General features: G+C 30.1%; 1 protein-coding gene across 1 annotated transcript in view; it reads right to left on the bottom strand.

Annotated features, from left to right (window-relative positions):
- The window catches only part of IFT43 (intraflagellar transport 43), a 38,554-nt gene extending 19,405 nt beyond the window's left edge, over positions 1-19,149 (bottom strand). Inside the window, exons 1-3 of the mRNA XM_075368780.1 lie at positions 19,010-19,149; positions 13,397-13,528; positions 5,435-5,511 (exon numbers count right to left, since the gene is read on the bottom strand). Of these exons, the coding sequence (XP_075224895.1) occupies positions 5,435-5,511; positions 13,397-13,528; positions 19,010-19,042 (242 nt within the window). The 5' untranslated portion in view covers positions 19,043-19,149. The remainder of the gene's footprint in view (positions 1-5,434; positions 5,512-13,396; positions 13,529-19,009) is intronic.
- Positions 19,150-21,274: the final 2,125 nt, after the last annotated feature.

The following is a 21,274-nucleotide window of genomic DNA, read 5'->3' on the forward strand; positions in this document are numbered from 1 at the left end:
CACCAGGCTTAATAGGAAAAGTGAGGAGTGAACTCATTACTTCATGGAGTAAATACACAAATTGTTCCGGGACGTATTCCCCAAACTTCAGGTACTGATTAAGGACACCAAAACTAGTCAAAAAGTTCATAATGACATATGTCCTATTTTGCTTTGTTTTCCGTCTGGCATTGCTTCTCAGGAATTTGTCAAATCTAAGACTAGCGTCTTATTCTACAAAATAAAACATTTTGAAAACATCACCTTAAAAAATTTCAAAACGGTGGCCATCATAATTTTTAATCTTCAATATCTTTGTAATTATTTCTTTGATAAAATTTTTACTTACTACAAAATTTATTTAGCATTTTATTTTGAACAAATTGACCTGATTTGTAAAAATCCGTTAATAAATAATCATGTTATTGCGGACAATTAACCTGGCAGGTAAACTTACACACAGTTAATGGAAGCTGATAATCTTTTGCCTGTTTTTACTTTCTCCATTAAATGTAATAAAAATTATTAATAATAAATAGTAATAGTAGTAAATTAATAAAAATTGTGCAACAATTTTTATCCTCTTTGTATTTCGCATGACTGAATTTAAATCCAAAGATAATTATTCAAAAAGGAGTAAAAATTTAATTGCTATGTACAGTTAAATAAATTATTCAATTAATCCATTTAACCTAGAAGTTTAAATACGTATAAAACTGTCGCACTGTGTTTCTCAGGAAGTCGTATCATTGCTGATCGGATGGATAGAATTCTCACTAAAGATAATATTATTAATTCTTTTGACCTAAAAGCAAAATTTTTGGTGTTATATTATTAGATTGTGTAATCTCTTTGAATGATCTAATTAATTTTATTTGCAACAAAATCTAACCATCTGCTTTGAAGCATCTTAATAAAATGCTACACTTGTCATTTTAAATATTTAATGTACTTACATATTATATTTCCACCTAAGGGTCAGTTTATATGATATGGTTTCGGGTTGGTTTTTTTGAAGTATTGTTCATTTTGCTGTATCGTATGCTATGTTCATACACAGACTGGTTTTCCTTCACGCGTTCATCACTCATGGTTGTAAGATTGTGAAAGATGGATGTTAATAATATAAACACATTTTTTCTTTTGTATTGCTATCACTGGCGTCAAAAAAAGTTAAGAAATAAAGATAAAAAATATTAGATACATTCTATTTTGAAGGGAAGGTATAGTTTTGGCGCTTTCCAAACATTAATATATAGACTTAGAAACTATGTCAGAATTTTTTAACTCTTTTCAAACGTTTCACGCTTCATTTGATTACCTATTAAGTAGAGTGGGGAAGGATTTAACGTGACAGGATAAAACTATGAGAAAGAGCATATCTGCAAAAAAAAGATTGTCAATATGCTTATGGTAAGATTGTTTTATTAATCTCATCAATACAAATTTTATTTCTCATTATATGTTTGATAACTGAAATGTAACAACTCTATGATAAGAAAAAACAAAATTAATTTAAATTATAAAAATCAAGAAAAATGTAATCATTCAGATAAATTAGTAAATGTAAATCTGACAATTATACGAAAAAAATTACATGAACATAAATCAATATCGTATAATTGGTGATGATAATACATTGGTGATGGCACTGACGGTGATTTACAACTATCGGCCACTGCAGTATTTGGGTGAGTAAAACACTGGGTACTTGGCCAAGTAAAATAACCTGCATTTTGCCAATCATAATAGTTCATATTTTGTTGTGGAAAAATGTTTGATTGTGATATTATGCTTCTTTTAATTCTTTGTAACAAAATTAAAACACCTAACTGAAATTCCAAGGTCATGAGTAAGTGATGACAAGGAATGCAAAAAGGCTTATAGAAAATGATAAATGGCAATCACTTTGTGTATTAATTGCAGCTGTAGTTGAAAGATTCATTTGATGTTCCGTGAATTTTATCATTTTAAAATCAAGTTCATAGTTCAGCATCGTTCTCAGTTTCTTTGTTACACCAGATAAAACCATTTTAAATTGTTGATTGCCAGTCAGTTTTGCGGTTATCTTTGTTTTCAGGATATTCATTCACCTCATTGCTTTCTTCGTTTTTATTGTCTGTACTTTTGTGGGCATCTGTTGCTCTACAGCCTGGAATCCTTCATTTAAAACAATCAATATTTCCCTCCACGCCAATTCTTTATATATCAGTTTTTATAGGATTCCAAAGACTTATCCTATACTGCAGGTCATTCTTGTACCAGATCGATCAAAAGTTCTGTTTTTGTATTATTAATATCTACCATAACATATAATGGATTTTATTCAAAACTGCACAAGAGCAACACGTTGAACAGGAGTGATCAATACTGTATTAATGCACTGACTATTCGTCATTGCCTACACTGGTCTGTCCAGTGTAAAAGCTGAATTGTCTGAATGGTGCCGCTATGATACAAACACTACTATCAACTGTTTCGGTTATATCACCAAATCACTGAATATGGTTTCTGTTCGCAAAACCAAATGTTGATTTCATCGCATAGGTTGATTTTACTAGATACAATTAAAAGCAGGATTGTGTGAACATACACATGCTAAATACATGTACCGCTGCTAGAGACGGCAAAAAAACTTATACGTTAAAACTACCAAAACCGTATCATGTGAACTGACCCTAAGGAGAGCCCTCTTAAAAAGTTCTCTCAAAAAGTCACAATAAGTTATCAAGATACAAAAATAAGTTAACAAGATGAATCATAGACAGATATTTAGAAAATTAAAAAATATTAATTTTTCAATGTGTTCATATTTATGATTATACAGTCTTTACTAAAAGAATAGTCACTTACGCTTTGCAAAAAAAAAAAAAAAAATTATATCCTCTTTTACCAAACAGAACAAAACTATTTTTGTGTAACAACAGAATTGGCTTACAAGAAAAGTCCTTATTATGCTTCCATTGCAATTTTTAATTAAATACTGAATTATTTAAAGAATATTCCAACCAGTTTATTTAAATATATTATGTGATTTTCTTCTACAGAAATGAAAATATTAATGAATTTTCTTAGTACTGTTTAAAAAAAATTAAAATAAAAAACCTCTAAATATAAGTGTTGCAAACATAGCTGGTTGATGGGCAGTGGATTATTTTTTTCTTCTAGGTATTTGTTGGCGTTTGTGACTGAATATTGTGGGAGTATAGAGAATGGAGAGGCAAAAAAACCATTACTTGGTACAGGATGAGCAGCATAAAACTGAACCCATAATGTAACTGTTGCAGAATCGGGAGGTTATGTTGGAATGAAATTTTATGAATGATACATATAAGTTAAATAAGGAAAACATAAAATGTAATTTAAATGTTGCATTTAAACCTTATTGTTACAAAAGATGTTCAAAATGACCCCTCTGGGCATCGATGCACTTTTATGCTCGACTGATCATATTGAAAGTTCTCTGATGCAAAACATTGTTGTCAATTGTGTTGATTTCTCATTGAATGTTCACATTTGGTTCATCAATATTGTGGGGATTAGATGCATCAAAAATTCTCTTCTTCAAGTAGCCCCAAAGGAAAAAATCGGAAGTAGACAACTCTCAGGAACATGGAGGCCACCGTCCTCTGCAGACAGCTTGTTCATTTGTGAAATCTGCATGAACATAATTCAATGAAACGTTTGATGTGTGACACATTGCTTCGTCTTGTTGAAAGAAGCTGTATTCTTTTTCACTATCAGTTAATTGTACGTAAAATTCTTTGAAGATTGTGAAGTAAACTTGTGTATTGACAGTCCAGTTAAAAAATATTGGTCCCGCTATGTGATTACTGGAAACAGCACACCAAATACCAATTTGCTCATTGTGAATTGGATGCTCGAATATCTTGTGAGGATTCCTTGCCATCCAATATCTGGTGTTCCGCAAATTAATATGGCCAGATAAATGAAACCAAGCCATGTCTGACATGAAATACAGCACTGGGTCTATCTGTCCACCAATATTTTCAAGAAGCCAGTTGCAATAATCAAGTTGTTTCGATTTGTCTGTCTCCTTCAGCTGTTACACAGCTGTAACGTGGTATGGTTTCGATTTTAATTCATGAAGAATTTTAAGACAAGATGTGTATTTAACACCAGATTGTAGAGATAACTTGGGTAGTGATTTTTGGGACTGGCAGTAATTCTCCTTTCAATATCGGCAATGACCTGTGGAGTCCTAATGGAAGGGTGCCTATTTCATTTTGCATTTGAAACTGAACCTGCAGTATGCCATTTTTTAACTAAATCGTGTATGCTAATCTTCGCTGGGATACAGGTATTCGGAAATTTTCCTACAAATACTTGACGTGATTCTTCAAACGATCCAGAACGAATATAGGCCTCAACTATAGCTATCTTCTCCTGGATTGAATAAGGCATTTTACACAACTGCACTCACAATACTGCACTGCAATAAAATGTATAATGTACTAACACATAACCACCCGACAAATGGCAGCAACAATCAGTAGTAACATATAAATCTCGTAGTTGCGCTAGTTGTGTGAGAGTCTTTCATAAATAGTGTTGGGTAGCAGTTTCATTATGGGTTTGATTTTATGTTGCTCACCCTGTACAAGACAACATTCAGTTTACTTACTGCTTGTGGAAAGATGCGCATGCACGTGCACACACACATACACCCACAGGCAAGCACATGTAAAATTAGTATCTTAAAGAACTTTAATTACTATCTTCATACATTTAATTTAATATTGTTTCATATTTTCATATTTGAAGTAATTAATATGAATTTTAACAACATTTTCCATTTTTACTAATCAAGTGTGTATTTTATAATACTATGATGACAGGTTTTCTGTGATCCATCCAGCAAATGCTGGGGTAGTCTATTTTTTTTTGCTGTGGAGTATACCTACCCATTCCTGATATTATCTACCGATCAAAATAAAAAACTTATTTATTTAATGCATTATTTATACTGTTTTGACTAATCAAGGGAAACAATCCTTAAAACTAGAATACTGATAGAGAGAATCTCCTTTATCAAGAACAAAATTTCTAATATTTTCTGATAGGAAACTTGGGAAATAATATCATAATGTGACAATTTAAAATCGACAGAATGCAAATGGTTATCTATCTATTTCATAAACTAATTCCCTACAAAAAATAAAAAAATAATAGGTGCAAAATTTCTATGCATGAATAACTGCATTTATTGAATTTGTTTTATTGAACTGGTAATGGGTGAATAACCAGAAAATACTATTGATAATCATAAAAACATATGTAATTATAAGATACATTAATTAAACCGATTTATAATTCCAGGAATGTAGAAGTTGATTACAGTACAATTAAATCATCTATGAGAGATTTGTAATTTTTCTTAAGACAGCAATCTATATATTTATAAATAACAAAACTGGTAGTTTATAATACGTACTTTCCACTTTTTGAGGTAGACATTTCATCTGCCCAGCCTCCAGTTTTTCGAGACTTTGGAGGAGCATCTGCAGGTAACTGCAACAGAAATTGTATTTCACTTATAAAAAATAAAAGATACTGTTACAGATAAAAGTAACAAATTTGTATAAAATATGGCTTTATTAACTTGAAATCTAGATCCTTAAAAAAAATCTGCAATAAGTTAAAACTGTACAGTTAATTTACCCATTTTAGAATTACCTAGTAAGTCAAATATAAACTGGTCTTTTGTCTTTGCAGTTTTTGCACAAACATGAGTGACTGGCATGCGGGATGTAGAATGTGGAGATGTAGGGAGGGGATGGACGCTCTAGCCATCTTGATATTCACATCTCTCTGATCAGTAGCATCATATCAGAGAAAGAGGTTCTATCATTGGCTGCACAATGTATTATTGTAAAGTTTCACACATATGAGGGGATTAAACCTTCCTAAAATTTGAACGAACTTCATACACAGTTTGGGGATATGAAATTGTCACATACCCAAGTTTATCACTGGACCAGCAAATTTAAAGGAGGGCATAAAGCTGTAGAAAATGAGTCACAATAGGCAATCAAGGACAAATGTGACAGATGATAACATTTGAAGGATCCGTGATCTCACTGAAGAAGATCATCATCTCACATTTGATGATCAGTCATGGAAGAGCCCATTCCATTATCACAAAGTACCTTGGGTTCTGCAAACTCTGTTTGAGACTGATTCCAAGACTTTTGCTCAAAATCAGAAACAGACTGGACAGGAAATTTCCCAAAGCTTCCTGATCAATTTCAATGAGAGAGAAATAATTTTTTGCATTGAATAGTCACTTGTGATGAGTCACAGGTTCATCACTACATCCTGAATCAAAATTGGTGAGTATGGAGTAATGTAAGGTGGAGAGCCTTGCCCTGAAAACATGTCCATCAGCTGTAAATGTCCACGCAACCATCTTTTGGGACTAAAAAGGCATATTGCTCATCAATTTTCTCCATGAATGTTGCACTGTGAATGCTGTGTACTACTGCCAGCTCTTGGCTAATCAGAAATTTGATTCTCCTTCACAACAACGGCAGTCTACACAAGCTGTTAGCAATTGGGATAAACTGGACAAAATTTAATGGGAAACCTTATTAGATCCTGTACAGTCCAGATTTATTATTCTACTATCTATTTTTGTTGGGACATTGAAGTAGGCATGGAGAGGACATAGATTCCAGAGCAAACTCTGCAGGAGTTGATGTGCAAGTGGCTTATGATGCTTCTTTAAACTTTTTTTGAAGAAGGGATCCACAAGCTCCCCAAATTTGGGAAAAATGTATAGAACTTCAGGGAGACTATGCAGAAAAGTAATAAATATGTTTTGCATTTTTATTTCATAGTAATAAATGTTAAAATAAAAATCAGGTTTATATTTGACTGACTCTTGTATGTATTTTTTTTTTAAATTAAGTATAATTACTGAAGGAATTAGTGCTCAGCTATTGTACCTATAAATAAAAGGTCTTTCATATTTCTAGGTATAATAATACATCTATAAGGAATAATTCTAATATGACTGAAACACCAAGAAGGGATTTTATAGTTCAAATCTATATGATTTAGTAAATTTCAATGATTTTAATAATTTTTATCATTTAATATTAATTATATTTATCTTTCAGGATCTACTCATTGTCTCTATTATGTAGAGTCAAATTATTCTGCAAAATGTTATTTATTTAGTCACTTTAACTATTAACTTATGCCCAAGTTGTAATGTATAAAAAATGGCAAGCCTGAACAGAATTTGAACCAAAACACTGCATTAATATTCAGTATTTACATAAATGTATATAATTAATAACGCTATTATTAAAGAACCTTTGATTTTTTAAACAATCTTTGGTTATTTAACAGCCACAAGAGGGTGTTCACTTTGGTCAGTGCTATGAAGGTCGTTCAATAATCAGAAACAAATGGCAACAGTGAAGCTACTACTATTTAATAAAATAAAAATAAACTTTCTGACATTCAAGCAGGCACCACTGATGTAGAAAATATCACACAGTGGGCTTGACCACTTTTTAATTCGACTGACATAAGTCCCTGATTACTTTGTAGTATATGATGTTTAACCCTTTAGAAGTAATTTCCAAGAAAAAATTAAAATCACCTCTTTGTAACTTTAAAAAAAAATTATTTTACAGTTTTTTAGCGAGAATTATGCATATTTTTCATTTCAATTATATCCTACAATATAAATTATTATAATATTTTATTAATAGGTTTACTCGATAAACCTGTTTATTACTGGAAAATACATTAATTTTTCAATACAATAATACAAAATTATTTAAAACATAATAGAGTTCAATTTTGATGTTAATTGTTCCACAAATAAAATGGCCTGTTGAAAATTTTATGATAATTTGTTTTGCAATTGTAAAGACACTGATATTGTTCTTTATGTGTAAATTATTAATCCTCAACTGTATATTCAATTAGAGTAAGTAAATTATCAATAAGGAAAGAACATTGTTTGAACAACAAGGTATTACCCGTTTTAAATATTTCAGTGTATATGAAAGTATTAGGTTATAAGATGAAACCCTAATTAGTTTGCTTTACAAATATATTAACTGATTGAGAATACATTTATTTTGCATTTGTACAGTAATTCAAAGTATTCAGTCAACTGAAAATAATATTTACAATTTTTCTTGATTTTTCAAACTGTATTTATTCAGATACAGGCTCATAGCAACTTGAATGCTATGGAATCTGAATGCACTGATTCGCTGGGTTGTTTGCTGTAGAGGCCAATCCCACATTAGTTCCGGAGCAAACTCCCAGCTACTTTCCATGCCTTGTATTATTTCAAACAGCTTGAAAGCATCCATAGTAGAACAGCATTGTGTAATTCGTTCTTATGAGCAATGCATTGTGTACAAGGAAAACAGTTTGAATGAAACATAATCCCTACTAACAAATTAGATAATTTCAACTCTATAGCAACTGTGAATCTTGGCAATTAATTAATCTTCAAAAATAACAAACAAAGTTTGAATTTATCCGAACATGTTCTCATCATTTTCTTATACCCCTTCTACCAAACCAAAAAAAGTAGCTTTTTAACTCCTAAAAACTTAAATTTATTTGTAACAGTGGCATCTTTCATGGTTTTCATTTTGATACATCCTCATCTGTACTATTTGCTTGCGCTATTACCTCTTCTGCTTTACAAAGTGACACACATATCTTTAAAAATCCTCCACCACTGTCTATACCTATTTTTACTTGACCAAGTACTTTATTACACATCCTTTATAGTGAAGCAAAAAATTTTCAACAGGCAATTTATTTGTGGAATGATTAATATCAATAAATAAACTCTGTTATGTTTTAAACAATTAGTATTTGTATTAATTGTATTGAAAAAACAATACAAATTAAAAAATAAATTAAGAATTTATTTTTTAATTTGTTTAATTTTTATTTAATTAATTTTTTTTTTTATTCTTCAGTCATTTGACTGGTTTGATGCAGCTCTCTAAGATTCCCTATCTAGTGCTAGTCGTTTCATTTCGGTATATCCCCTACATCCTACATCCCTAACAATTTGTTTTACATATTCCAAATGTTGCCAGCCTGCACAATTTTTTCCTTCTACCTGTCCCTCCAATATTAAAGCGACTATTCCAGGATGCCTTAATATACAGTCTTTCTTTTTTTAAGTATTTTTTCCAAATGCTTTTTTCTTCATCAATTGGCCGCAACACCTCTTTATTTGTTGCTTTATCCACCCACCTGATTTTTAACATTCTCCATAGCACCGTATTTCAAAAGCATCTAATCTTTGCTTCTCAGGTACTCCGATTGTCCAAGTTTCACTTCCATATAATGCTACGCTCAAACATATACTTTCAAAAATATTTTCCTGACGTTTAAATTAATTTTTGATGTAAACAAATGATATTTCTGACTGAAGGCTCGTTTTGCCTGTGCTATTCGGCATTTTATATCACTCCTGCTTCGTCCATCTTTAGTAATCCTACTTCCTAAATAACAAAATTCTTCTACCTTCATAATATCAAAAAAATCCTTCACAAAATCTTTTCTCCTCCTATTTTCACATTCAGTGGTTCATCTTTGTTATTTCTACTACATTTCATTACTTTCGTTTTGTTCTTGTTTATTTTCATGCGGTAGGACTTCATCCATGCCATTCATTGTTTCCTCTAAATCCTTTTTACTCTCAGCTAGAATTACTATATAATCAGCAAATCATAGCATCTTTATCTTTTTCACCTTGTACCGTTACTCCGAATCTAATTTGTTCTTTAACATCATTAACTGCTAGTTCTATGTAAAGATTAAAAAGTAATGGGGATAGGGGACATATTTGTCAGACTCCATTTCTTATTACGGCTTCTTTCTTATGTTCTTCAATTATTACTGTTGCTGTTTGGTTCCTGTAAATGTTAGCAATTGTTCTTCTATCACTGTATTTGAACTCTAATTTTTTTTAAATGCTGAACATTTTATTCAAGTCTACGTTATTGAATGCCTTTTCTAGGTCTATAAATGCCAAGTATGTTGGTTTGCTTTTCTTTAATCTTCCTTCTATTATTAATCTGAGGCCTAAAATTGCTTCCCTTGTCCCTATACTTTTCCTGAAATCAAATTGGTCTTCTCCTAACACTTCTTCCACTCTCAATTCTTCTGTGTAGAATTCTAGTTAAGATTTTTTATTCATGACTAGTTAAACTAATTGTTCTGTATTCTTCACACTTATCTGCTCCTGCTTTCTTTGGTATCATGACTATAACACTTTTTTTGAAGTCTGACGGAACTTCCCCTTTTTCATAAATATTACACACCAGTTTGTATAATCTATCAATTGCTTCCTCACCTGCACTGCACAGTAATTCTACAGGTATTCCGTCTATTACATGCACCTTTCTGCCATCCAAATCTTTTAATGCTCTCTTAAATTCAGATCTCAGTATTGTTTCTTTCATTTCATCCTCTTCAACTTCCTCTATAACACCATTTTCTAATTAATTTCCTCCGTATAACTCTTCTATTCCACCCACCTATCGACTTTATCTTTCGTATTATAAATTGGTGTACCATCTTTGTTTAACACATTATTGGATTTTAATTTATGTACCCCAAAATTTTCCTTAACTTTCCTGTATACTCCGTCTATTTTACCAATGTTCATTTCTCTTTCCACTTCTGAACACTTTTCTTTAATCCACTCTTCTTTCGCTAGTTTGCACTTCCTGTTTATAGCATTTCTTAATTGTCGATAGTTCCTTTTACTTTCTTCATCACTAGCATTCTTATATTTTCTACGTTCATCCATCTGCTACAATATATCGTCTGAAACCCAAGGTTTTCTACCAGTTCTCTTTATTCCGCCTAAGTCTGCTTCTGCTTTTTTAAGAATTTCCTTTTTAACATACTCCCATTCTTCTTCTACATTTTCTACCTTATCTTTTTTACTCAGACCTCTTGCGATGTCCTCCTCAAACATCTTCTTTACCTCCTCTTCCTCAAGCTTCTCTAAATTCCACCGATTCATCTGACACCTTTTCTTCAGGTTTTTAAACCCCAATCTACATTTCATTATCAGCAAATTATGGTCGCTATCAATGTCTGCTCCAGGGTAAGTTTTGCAGTCAACGAGTTGATTTCTAAATCTTTGCTTAACCATGATATAATCTATCTGATACCTTGCAGTATTGCCTAGCTTTTTCCAAGTGTATATTCTTCTATTATGATTTTTAAACTGGGTGTTAATTTATTTATTTTTCTTAATTTGTAAGGTTTACATAGCAAACCCTAAATTAAAATATTATAACGTCTTATATTGTAGGGTATAATTGAAATGAAAAATAATCTATGCATAATTCATACTAAAAAACTTTAAAACAATTTTTTTTTAAGTTACCAAGAGGCAATTTTTATTTTTTTTTGGAAATTACTTCTAAAGGGTTAAACTATCCTACAAAAAAGTTCACGGATTTTATATCAGTCAAATTAAAAAGTGGTTCAAGTCCACTGTAATCAGTTATTGCAAAAGAATTTCTATCGTTAAAACTTCTTTTGTTTATTTCAAAATATCGGCTCCGCTTTGAAACGTGTACCATGGAAAAACAGCAAGGTGAGATAAGATATTACTTTCTAAAGATGTAAAACCAACCAAAATTCACTCACAAATGTTAAACAGTGTAGCAAAAGGGAATCTCACTTTAAGTTAATTGTAAAGATGTGTTATTACACTTACCCATAGTGTGTTAATCATAATAACACATTTTTATAAAAGGATCATGCAGTTTAAATTGAGCACAAATGTCACTGATTTTTATCACAACAGAAGACTGGTGGAAGTTTTGATTGATTTCTGCAAAATCACATTAATTATTTTATTTGCAAGGACAGGTGCATAAAAATTTTGGAAATGGCTGAAATTTGTAGCGTATCAGCACTGTACATTGCATTATCAATGATAAGCTGAATTACCACAAAAGATGCGGGTTCTGAGACCATAGACTCAATATCACTGAGCATCTAAATTCACATTTGTATAAAATTTAAATAACGATTTATAATGGAAGGTAATGCTTTTTTAGATTACATTATAACTTTTGATGAAACTTAATTCATCATTCTGAGCCAAAATCCAAATATGAAGAGTATGGAATGGAAACATCAGTGTTTGCCTGCCAGGAAAAATTTAAAACCCATATATCAGCTGGTAAAACGATACTACTGGTGTTTTGGTACTTTAAGGACCCAATTTTTTTTATTATTTTGAAGAACAATGTACAATTAACAGTGAGTACTGTTGCAATAAGCGATACAAAAATAAAATAAAAAGGAAACAAAATGGTTTTCTCTAAAAAACAGTAATTTTTCTGCATGATAACACCTGCCTCCATACTAGAAAAATGATATGGGAAGCTATTCAAATATTGTGGCAGGAGGGTTGTCGCACCCCCCCCCCCTTATAGTCCTGATCTTGCAACATCAATATTTTTTGCTTTATCCTCTCGAAGAGTTTTTATGTAGCACTAAGTTTAGCAACAATGAGCTAGTTAAGAATATGGTATGAGAGTGACTCAGATACAAAGATGAAAAGAAGGGACAAGTGCCTAAACATAGTCAAACATTGTGTTGAAAATTAACAGTTTCTTTGTCATTGAATAGATAATAATATTTCTATAGTCATTTGTTTCTTTAAGTATCCAACAACTTTCATAGTAACGACGAACAAATTAATACACATAGCAAGCCAGGAGTGCACATACTTAAATAGCTTAAATAAGGTGATAAAAAGGCATTCACAAATCATATGATTAAACCATTAAACTTAACTTGCAAATTTCACAAATAGTACATTTAATAGAAAAGCCATAAATTTAGTGCAGTTGTACAATAAAAAATTTATGAAAATTAAATTTGATAAAAAACTTAATTCAATTAGCAATAAAGATCAAATGTACATTTGGGGAATCAAAAGTTGCTCTAGGGTAACAAATTACTTAAAAGGAATAATTTTGTACAGCTGAATGAACAGATGTAATAGCCTCCAACACATGAACATGGGGATAATTTTTTTTTTGAAAAAATCCCCGTTATCAACTTGAACTCAATAGGTAAAGTAACAATTCATCATATCAAAAGGTCTTGAGTTACATTTCATGATAGTGCTAGGCACTTTTACACCTTATCTATCTAGTATTTTTCATTCACAATTCACATAATTATCTGGAGAAAAAGATAGTAATCTATAATAACAATGAAATAACTTGTATCTCATAAATTACAATATTCTTAATAATAATAATAATAATAATAATAATAATAGAGAAGAAATGATGAACAATTATAAAATCTTATTACTTTTCTAAGCAATTATTTTTCAATATACTTACGAATTTTATACCTTAATGGGACTTGAAATGATTCCAATGCGGGCGGTTGAACCTGGTGCAGTTGTTTCAAGTTCATCTGAAAGGCCAAAATCATCATCTGGTGCAGCTGCAAGATTGGCTCTTCTACCTTTACGGGGTGGAGCCTGAAATTGTTGTTTATTGAGCTCATAAATTTTGTTGAACATGTACTTGCATTAGAATATCAAACAAAGTTAATTTTCATTAGAAATCCTGAACTTATTCGATAAATAATTCATTTTTATTAGCTACTATTTTTTTTTACTTTTTTTTTTTCACTTCCTTTTGTAAAAATCGAAACACAAACTATAACAGCATAACTGACATGAGTGAATAAGGAATTTTTTAAAACACAACTGAAATGGAGTTGTCGTTTTTATAAATATAAATTACATTTAAGATTTAAACATAATTAAAGAAAAATTAAATTCTTATAGACATGGATTAAATACAAATAAAATACTTTGTGAAAAGTTTTTTAACCTTAAAAAAATATTAAAATAAAATACTGCCAAATGAAATATAAATGACAGAGCTATATGGGCCGATGTCAAATTTAACATCTATTAATAATAATATTATATAGTATTTATTTACCTAGGCTGTATTCAAAAGACGCATAATTACTATAAATAGCCAGATTACTGCAATGACCCAAAAGGTCTACATGCAGGTCTAAACACACAAAAAAAATCTAGTTGGTACTATAAACTATATCAAAGATTTGTATATTAAAAATATTGTTATCATTGTTTATATAACAATGTGATTTTGTGTTTTGCTGTATTAAATTTTCGCATTCGGTTTGTTTTTCATTTCTATTACATCAATCTTATTCCTTTTTGTTTTTATATTCAAATCTTTTAATTTTTGTGTTAGTAAGTTATCATTTTTTGTAATAATAAATTCATAATTCTTTTGCCTAATGTTTTTATAACATTTAGGTAATATTGTATTTTTATATCTGGTGTAACCCTCTGATCTAGTAGTTAACTTGTTATCACAAAGTTCTTTAACAGCTGATTTTTCTAAGTTGAAGGTTCTGAGGTTCAAATCCTAGTAAAAATAGTTGCTTTTACGGATTTTAATACTGGACAATATATACCGGTGTACTTTGGTGGTTAAAGTTCAAATAACCATATGCCTCAGGAATAATCGGTCTGGACCTGTACAAGACTGCCCCTAATTTACATGTCATGCACATCATCCTTATCTCATTGAGCCATAAGTGGGTTGATTACTGTTCACTAGGTGAACAGATTGCAACATACATATTAGGAAAAAAAAAATCTTGTATTACTATGACTTTTTCTAAAATCATTTTTTAATCTCCCATACATGTTATTTAGACTGATAAAAAATATTTTTTTTTTAATGATAAAATTATTTGAATTTTCTTGTATATTTTTTAAGTTTACTATTACATTAGTATATGAACTGCCCCAAGCTATAATTCCATATCTTATAACCAATTCAAAAAGTGCATACGATAATATTTTAAGTTGACTAGTTTGTAGAGTGCTTTGTACTTTAGTGAAAATATAGTGTTATTTTAATCGCTCCAGGTGATTTTCTTGTAAACTACACACAATAAAAAAAATTACCTTAACAAAAGTTATTCACATTGGAGAAGGACACCTAATGGTGACCTTAGGTATGCCCTTTTAACACGATTTTTTTCAAATGAAATGACCTATTTTTGAACCTACCAATGAAAAGAGCAGAAAATTTTATATTGCAATATGTAATCACTCACTCATATAACCTTGGACCTTTTTTTGAAGGTCAATGGCCAACCATCAGAGATAGGGTATAGAATAGTGTAAAGTCATTTTTATGCTCTTTCCCATAGTTTGCGAGATAAATGACCTATAAATATTCTAGGAATATTTTATGATCTTCAAGAAAGCGTAATTCATATAACACTATCTTTGATGGTTAGCTGCATAACTTTCAAAAAAGGTCCCCAAGGTCATATGTATGACTATATATTACAACGTAAAATTTTCTGCTCTTTTCATTGGTGGGGTCAAAAATAGGTCTTTCCATTGGAAAAAAAATCATGTTAACCTTAAAAAACTATCAAAGTCACCATGAGATGTCTCCTTACAATCTGAGTATAACTTTTGTTTAGGTGATTTTTTTGTATTGTGTGTATTTTATGACAAAATTGTTTGGGGTGATTAAAATGAAACACCTGTATAATGAATGAGTAAGTATTTACATTTATTTATAATATAATGTGCGTGCGCCTTCCATTTTATGTTAGAACAAATATACTCCCAAATACTTTACTTTCCTTAGATATTACTTACTATATTTTGTTAATTTGATAGCTTTCAATCCATTCATCTTTGATTTTGAGAATTTTTGAATGAGCATCTAGATGATTCATAAAACCCATATAATATATTTTATTTATAATTACTTGTATCATAACAATTTGTACCTAATTATTATGTATCAATACATAAAAATGCAAAATTGTATCTAACCCATTAGTTTACTTTTCTTACAAGAATTTACCAATCTTTTTCACTACATAGTATTGCACCATCATCAGCATAAGATACCATTTAACCTTTAATATTTTGGGGAGATTATTAATATACAATTTAAATAAAATTGGTTCAAGTACTGTACCCTGCAGAACTTCACATACTATTTCTATTTCTATTACTGAGCATTTTGTATTTCCACCTTCTACTACCTGTGTTCTAGTTTCTAAATAATATTTAAATAAGACTTTTGTGATTCTTCTAAAAGCAATCTTTTCCAATTTTTTTAAAAGTTTTTCTTTAAGGTTATTTCATTACATTAAAAACAAAAAGTGTACACATAATTTTATAAAAGAAAAAAAAATATATATATATATAGATTTTTCTCATAGCTATGTAAACACAGAAAATGGAGTAATACTTATTCTGGTGTTTCTATATCTTAAAAGTAAAACGTAGTAACACACTTTTGAATGGGATTAATGAAGAATAGAATAATAGCTTATTAATTTGTTTGATCAAATTAGAAAATTATTACTTAAAATATGTCCATCCAGCATTGAGGATTTAATTTTAAGTCAGTTATAGATATAAATAGATTTGGTTTGATATGTAACACACAGCAGGGACATAATGTCTTACTTGGCATTATATAGTATTTATTTGTAATAATAGTATTTATAAGAATGTGAAAAAAAAACCATATGAACTTCATGTTTGCTGATTATTATTTTACAAATAATAATATATTCATTCTACAAATTGTAACAGGCATATTGAAAATCAAAATGAATTTATTTTACTTTATTAATAAATTTTTTATAAAACAAAATGTTTGTTGTATTACCTGTTAACCTTCATTCCCCATGTGACCCCTATTCCCTCATATTCATAAATTTGTTTATGTTAATGATTGTTATATTCAAATACAATAATCAGCAAACATAAAATTCATATATTATTTTCCAAGTTGCAATTATTATTATTATTATTATGAATACTATATAATAAAAAAGATCATTTGCGATGGTGTGAAAGTAAGAAAAAAGTATAAATTAAAAAAGATGACAAATGAGACATGAACCACAGACCTCTCAATTATGTGACTGACTTTTTTTTAACTGGCTGCTGTGATTGTAAATATACAAATAAGCTCTACTTGCACCATCTGAAAATCTTTAAATGCTGTTTACTCCAAAATGGAATCAAATTGGATGCTGCCATTTTGGATTTAAAGTAAGATAACTCCCTCCTGTAAAAGGCCATCAATAAACTCCTTTATAATAAGCTGATCCCTGACCCTTGTTAATGAAATAAATAAGCATTTTACTGAAAGACTGACCTGTTCATAATAAACTTTGTTACTTTATGTAAAGTAACAAAGTACTTCCAGCATGCAGGTGAAAGGTTATTCTACAGATAATATCAATAAGTTACTCAAATAATTTATTTAATAATAAAGGAACTTTATATGAGGCAATAGCCAGGAGAAACTTATATAATGAGTCATTTGATGATTCAGAAAATGTTAAACTTAAGTTCAGACTTAAAAATTTTTTTGAGGTTTGGCAACCTGATATTAAGCACAACTTAATTTTACTACATATTCAAGGTCATTAATAAATGACTGCTACTCAAAAAAATAATATACAAAAGTAATCAAATGATTTGGTAGTTTACCTCACTCATATCACAAACAGATTTGCAAGAAATACGAAATCTATTTGGTAGAAAATGAAGAATGACCATGGGGTGGCTAATAATTAATCAGGAACAATAATGAAAGAAATCAGCTGACAGTAGAACAGCCTGGTCTGATAAAAAATAATTAATTCATATTAAATAGAAACAGAAATAAAAAGTTTTAAAAATGAAAACTCCTGGATGATTTAAAACACGGTGAAATGAATAAAATAAATTGATTTGATCAACTGTAGTGTAATTATCTATTTAATTAACTATTTTTTTTCTTTTTACTGTTAATAGTTTTATAAATCAGTTTAATGCAATGTATGAGTTTATTACATTGTATTTCATGTCAGTATCATTTTTAATGTTTTACAAAAAATTAATTAACAAACATTCAACATACAAAATATAGTCACTATACTACAGTATATTTGTGTTTTTTTGTTTTTTTTTAATATTTTTATAAAATAAAATAACATTGATTGCTAGTGATCATTGATAAGCATACTAGTGTACAGTACTGCTAACAACATTCTGTTTTGTTTAATAAAATAATAATCCATCCTTAAACATCTCTTTGTGCACATGGTTTTTAATTTAGACACAATTAGCCTTAATAATTAGCATTAATAATGGTGGAAGAGGTATAAAATTAAATAAAACACAAAACTCAAATTCCATTTCATATTATAAATAAGTTGAAGGCAAGTTCAAGTGCAGTTATTTTTCAGCATATTATGAATTACTGGAAAATATAAAATACAGATGTGCAGCAGTTGTACCTGGGGGTTATAAAGTAGTGTTATAAAGTAGTTAGTGGTTATAAACAATTTACTCTAAACTGAACAGTTAGCTTATGAAATTTTTTTATGTCTGGAGAGTAACCAAGGTCTGCATCAAGCAATTTTGTATGTTTTATTGTGTGTATGTAAATAAAAAAAATATATATATATATATTTATTTATTAGTGTATATATATATAAATATTTATTAGTATAAATGAACATACATTCATGATAGCATTATTTGATATAAAAACTTCTTATTCTTAAACACTACACAAAATATGTTCAAAACAAATTGCTTCATACAATATATATCAGTTTCTTCAACACGAAACTATATACTGTAACACAAAAATATCTCATTGTACATTTTGTAGCGTACGATTTAGTTAATGAGACTTTAGTTATACGACCAATTCAGAAACCAATGATGACAATTGCACGCGAAAAATATGTATTACAAATAAAGAAACTAGAATTTAAAGTACAGTGATATAACTATTTTTTATACTGATTAATATCAATCAATCCAATACGGTCGAAATAGGGTTAGTTAACTTTAACCTCAGAAGCAAAATAAAATAACGCTTCTTCACAAATTAAATAAATCAAATTCATCATCACAACTAAGTACCTTATGGCTCGGAGAAAAGCTAACGCTATCCATTAAAATTTTTTTTTATTTATTAAATCCCTTTGCAAAATAAAACTAATTCTACAACACTGCAAGGATTAATAATCATTACGGACAACTGAAGTAAACACTAGTAATAGGAAGAATCGTGAACGAGTCATTCCTTCGATTCGATTGTTTATACTGAACGAAAGAATCGAGAATCGGTTTGCAGGAGAAACCGTTTCTTTTTACGATTCTTAGCAATGAAATCAGAATCAGATATTTACTAGGAGTCGAATTAGAATCGAAGAGTCGAATAAGAGTTGAAAAGCAAGAATCGAATGAGTTGAAAAGAGAAGAATCGAAGACATTTAGTATGTACGCATCAGTTGAATCGAACAGCAGTTCGAAGAGATGAACTACTAAACTTGGCTGAAGAAGAGAAAGAGAGAGAAAGAGAAAGAGCATGCTTATTAGAGTTTACAGCTCTGGTAGTGGTTGGAAGGAAAAGAATCGGACGAACGATTCTTTTTTACGAATCCTTTCTAAGAATCGAATCGAACGAATCGATTCCTGAAAAAGAATTGTTTGTCCCACCACTAGTAAACACTAATGCTTTCTATTAAAGAAACTGTGTACCTTGATTATAACATTCTTTGAAAGCTAAAATTAGAAAATTGTACTACACTATTCTCTTTTATTGAGTAGCAAACAAAATAATTACAGTATAATTCTACGTTGTTTTCAAATTATTTATTTAAGACGTCTTTCGATATTTTGATGACGAGAGGATAGAAGGAATTCATTTTTCGGCTGGTCGGTAGTAGTTTTTCATAGGTAATTACGGAATCAAAGACTAGACGGAGTTTGAAATATGTGACGTAGAGTTTACGAGCATTTATTGATTGTTAATGCCCTGTAAATAACCCAGTCTTCAGTCTTGTAAGCTGAGGTTAACGTCTTTTTATGGTGTGCAAGTTGCTGTAGTAAAATGGGTGACAGAGGCAAATGGATTTTTATGTATTCTATTAACTCAGGAAGCACTTAACTCATACTGATTTAACTCTGAGCTAAGAAAGTAAGTATGGGTGCAACCGGAGGTAGTAAGGGCTGTCTGATTAATTGAACTTCTTTCTTATCCAGTGTTTTAAACAACAATAATGCTGACCCGTTTCAAACGAAGCCATTCACCTTGAATAGTTTACTTAGTGAAACAGCATTTTCCATTTCCAGTTGGTATCCAGGAAGTTAAAACTTTTTTCTAAATATAAAGAGTAAATATAATGCGAGTATTGATGGTATTCGTACTAGTAATTTAAAAGAAATCGTTGATGCTATTTCTATCCCCCTTAAAGATTTTCAAATGTAATCGATGAATCTTTCAGCAAAACCCCACCTACCATATGCCTAATGTTACTTTCCGCTTTGAGAAAATTCCGGCACTTAATTTTAAAAAAAATAGGCGAAATATTTTCCAACGTTTTTGAAAAGGTAATGCAAAATCGATTTATTAACTTTTATTGAAAAGCATAACGTATCGCTTTAAAAAACTTCCAGCATTCAAAACATTTTCTACTGGCAGCAGTTTCCCAGTCTCTGAAAAATATTTTAAAATTCCGTAGATAATTTTAAATCTAAATTTTTTGCCATTTCAATAAAACATTCCATTTAGTTCCACATTTCTTACTGATGAAAAACTTAACAGCTAAGACATCAGAGAAGCTGCTTATAATTAGTTAGTCGTACCTTATCAACCTTAAACAAGTAGTTGAAATTTCATCTTTTGATAAGAATACACTTGTAAAATCTACATCTAGAAGTGAGGACCTAAGGTCCTCACTTCTAGATGTAGATTGCAGAGTGCATCAGGGCAGTATTTTCTCTGGCTTTTACTTTTTTATTGTTTATTAATGACCTGCCTCAAAGTCTTGAACCGTTCATTGTAACCGAAGACCCTAAACTGTATCTATAACTGAAGATAATTGTTTAAAAGAACTGAAATATGTACGATAGAAGCTTAAAAAATTATTTACTGGACGAATTATGACCATGTAACTTTAAATATGGATAAAAGTATTGCATTGTGCTTTTATATGTAACATTGCTAAACGCCTGAATAAAATTCCCACTTATGGTAACGATAGTATTTCTGTTGTCAACAAAGCGAAATTTCTGGGTAATTTATTATATGACAAGTTCTCGTGGGATGATGAAATTGATTTCGTGTGTAACAAAATCAAACCATACTGTTTTGCTCTGAAGCGCCTTAATAAAACGCTAATC

Source organism: Lycorma delicatula, chromosome 6 (genome assembly GCF_047948215.1).
Source record: "Lycorma delicatula isolate Av1 chromosome 6, ASM4794821v1, whole genome shotgun sequence".
NCBI lineage: Eukaryota > Metazoa > Arthropoda > Insecta > Hemiptera > Fulgoridae > Lycorma > Lycorma delicatula.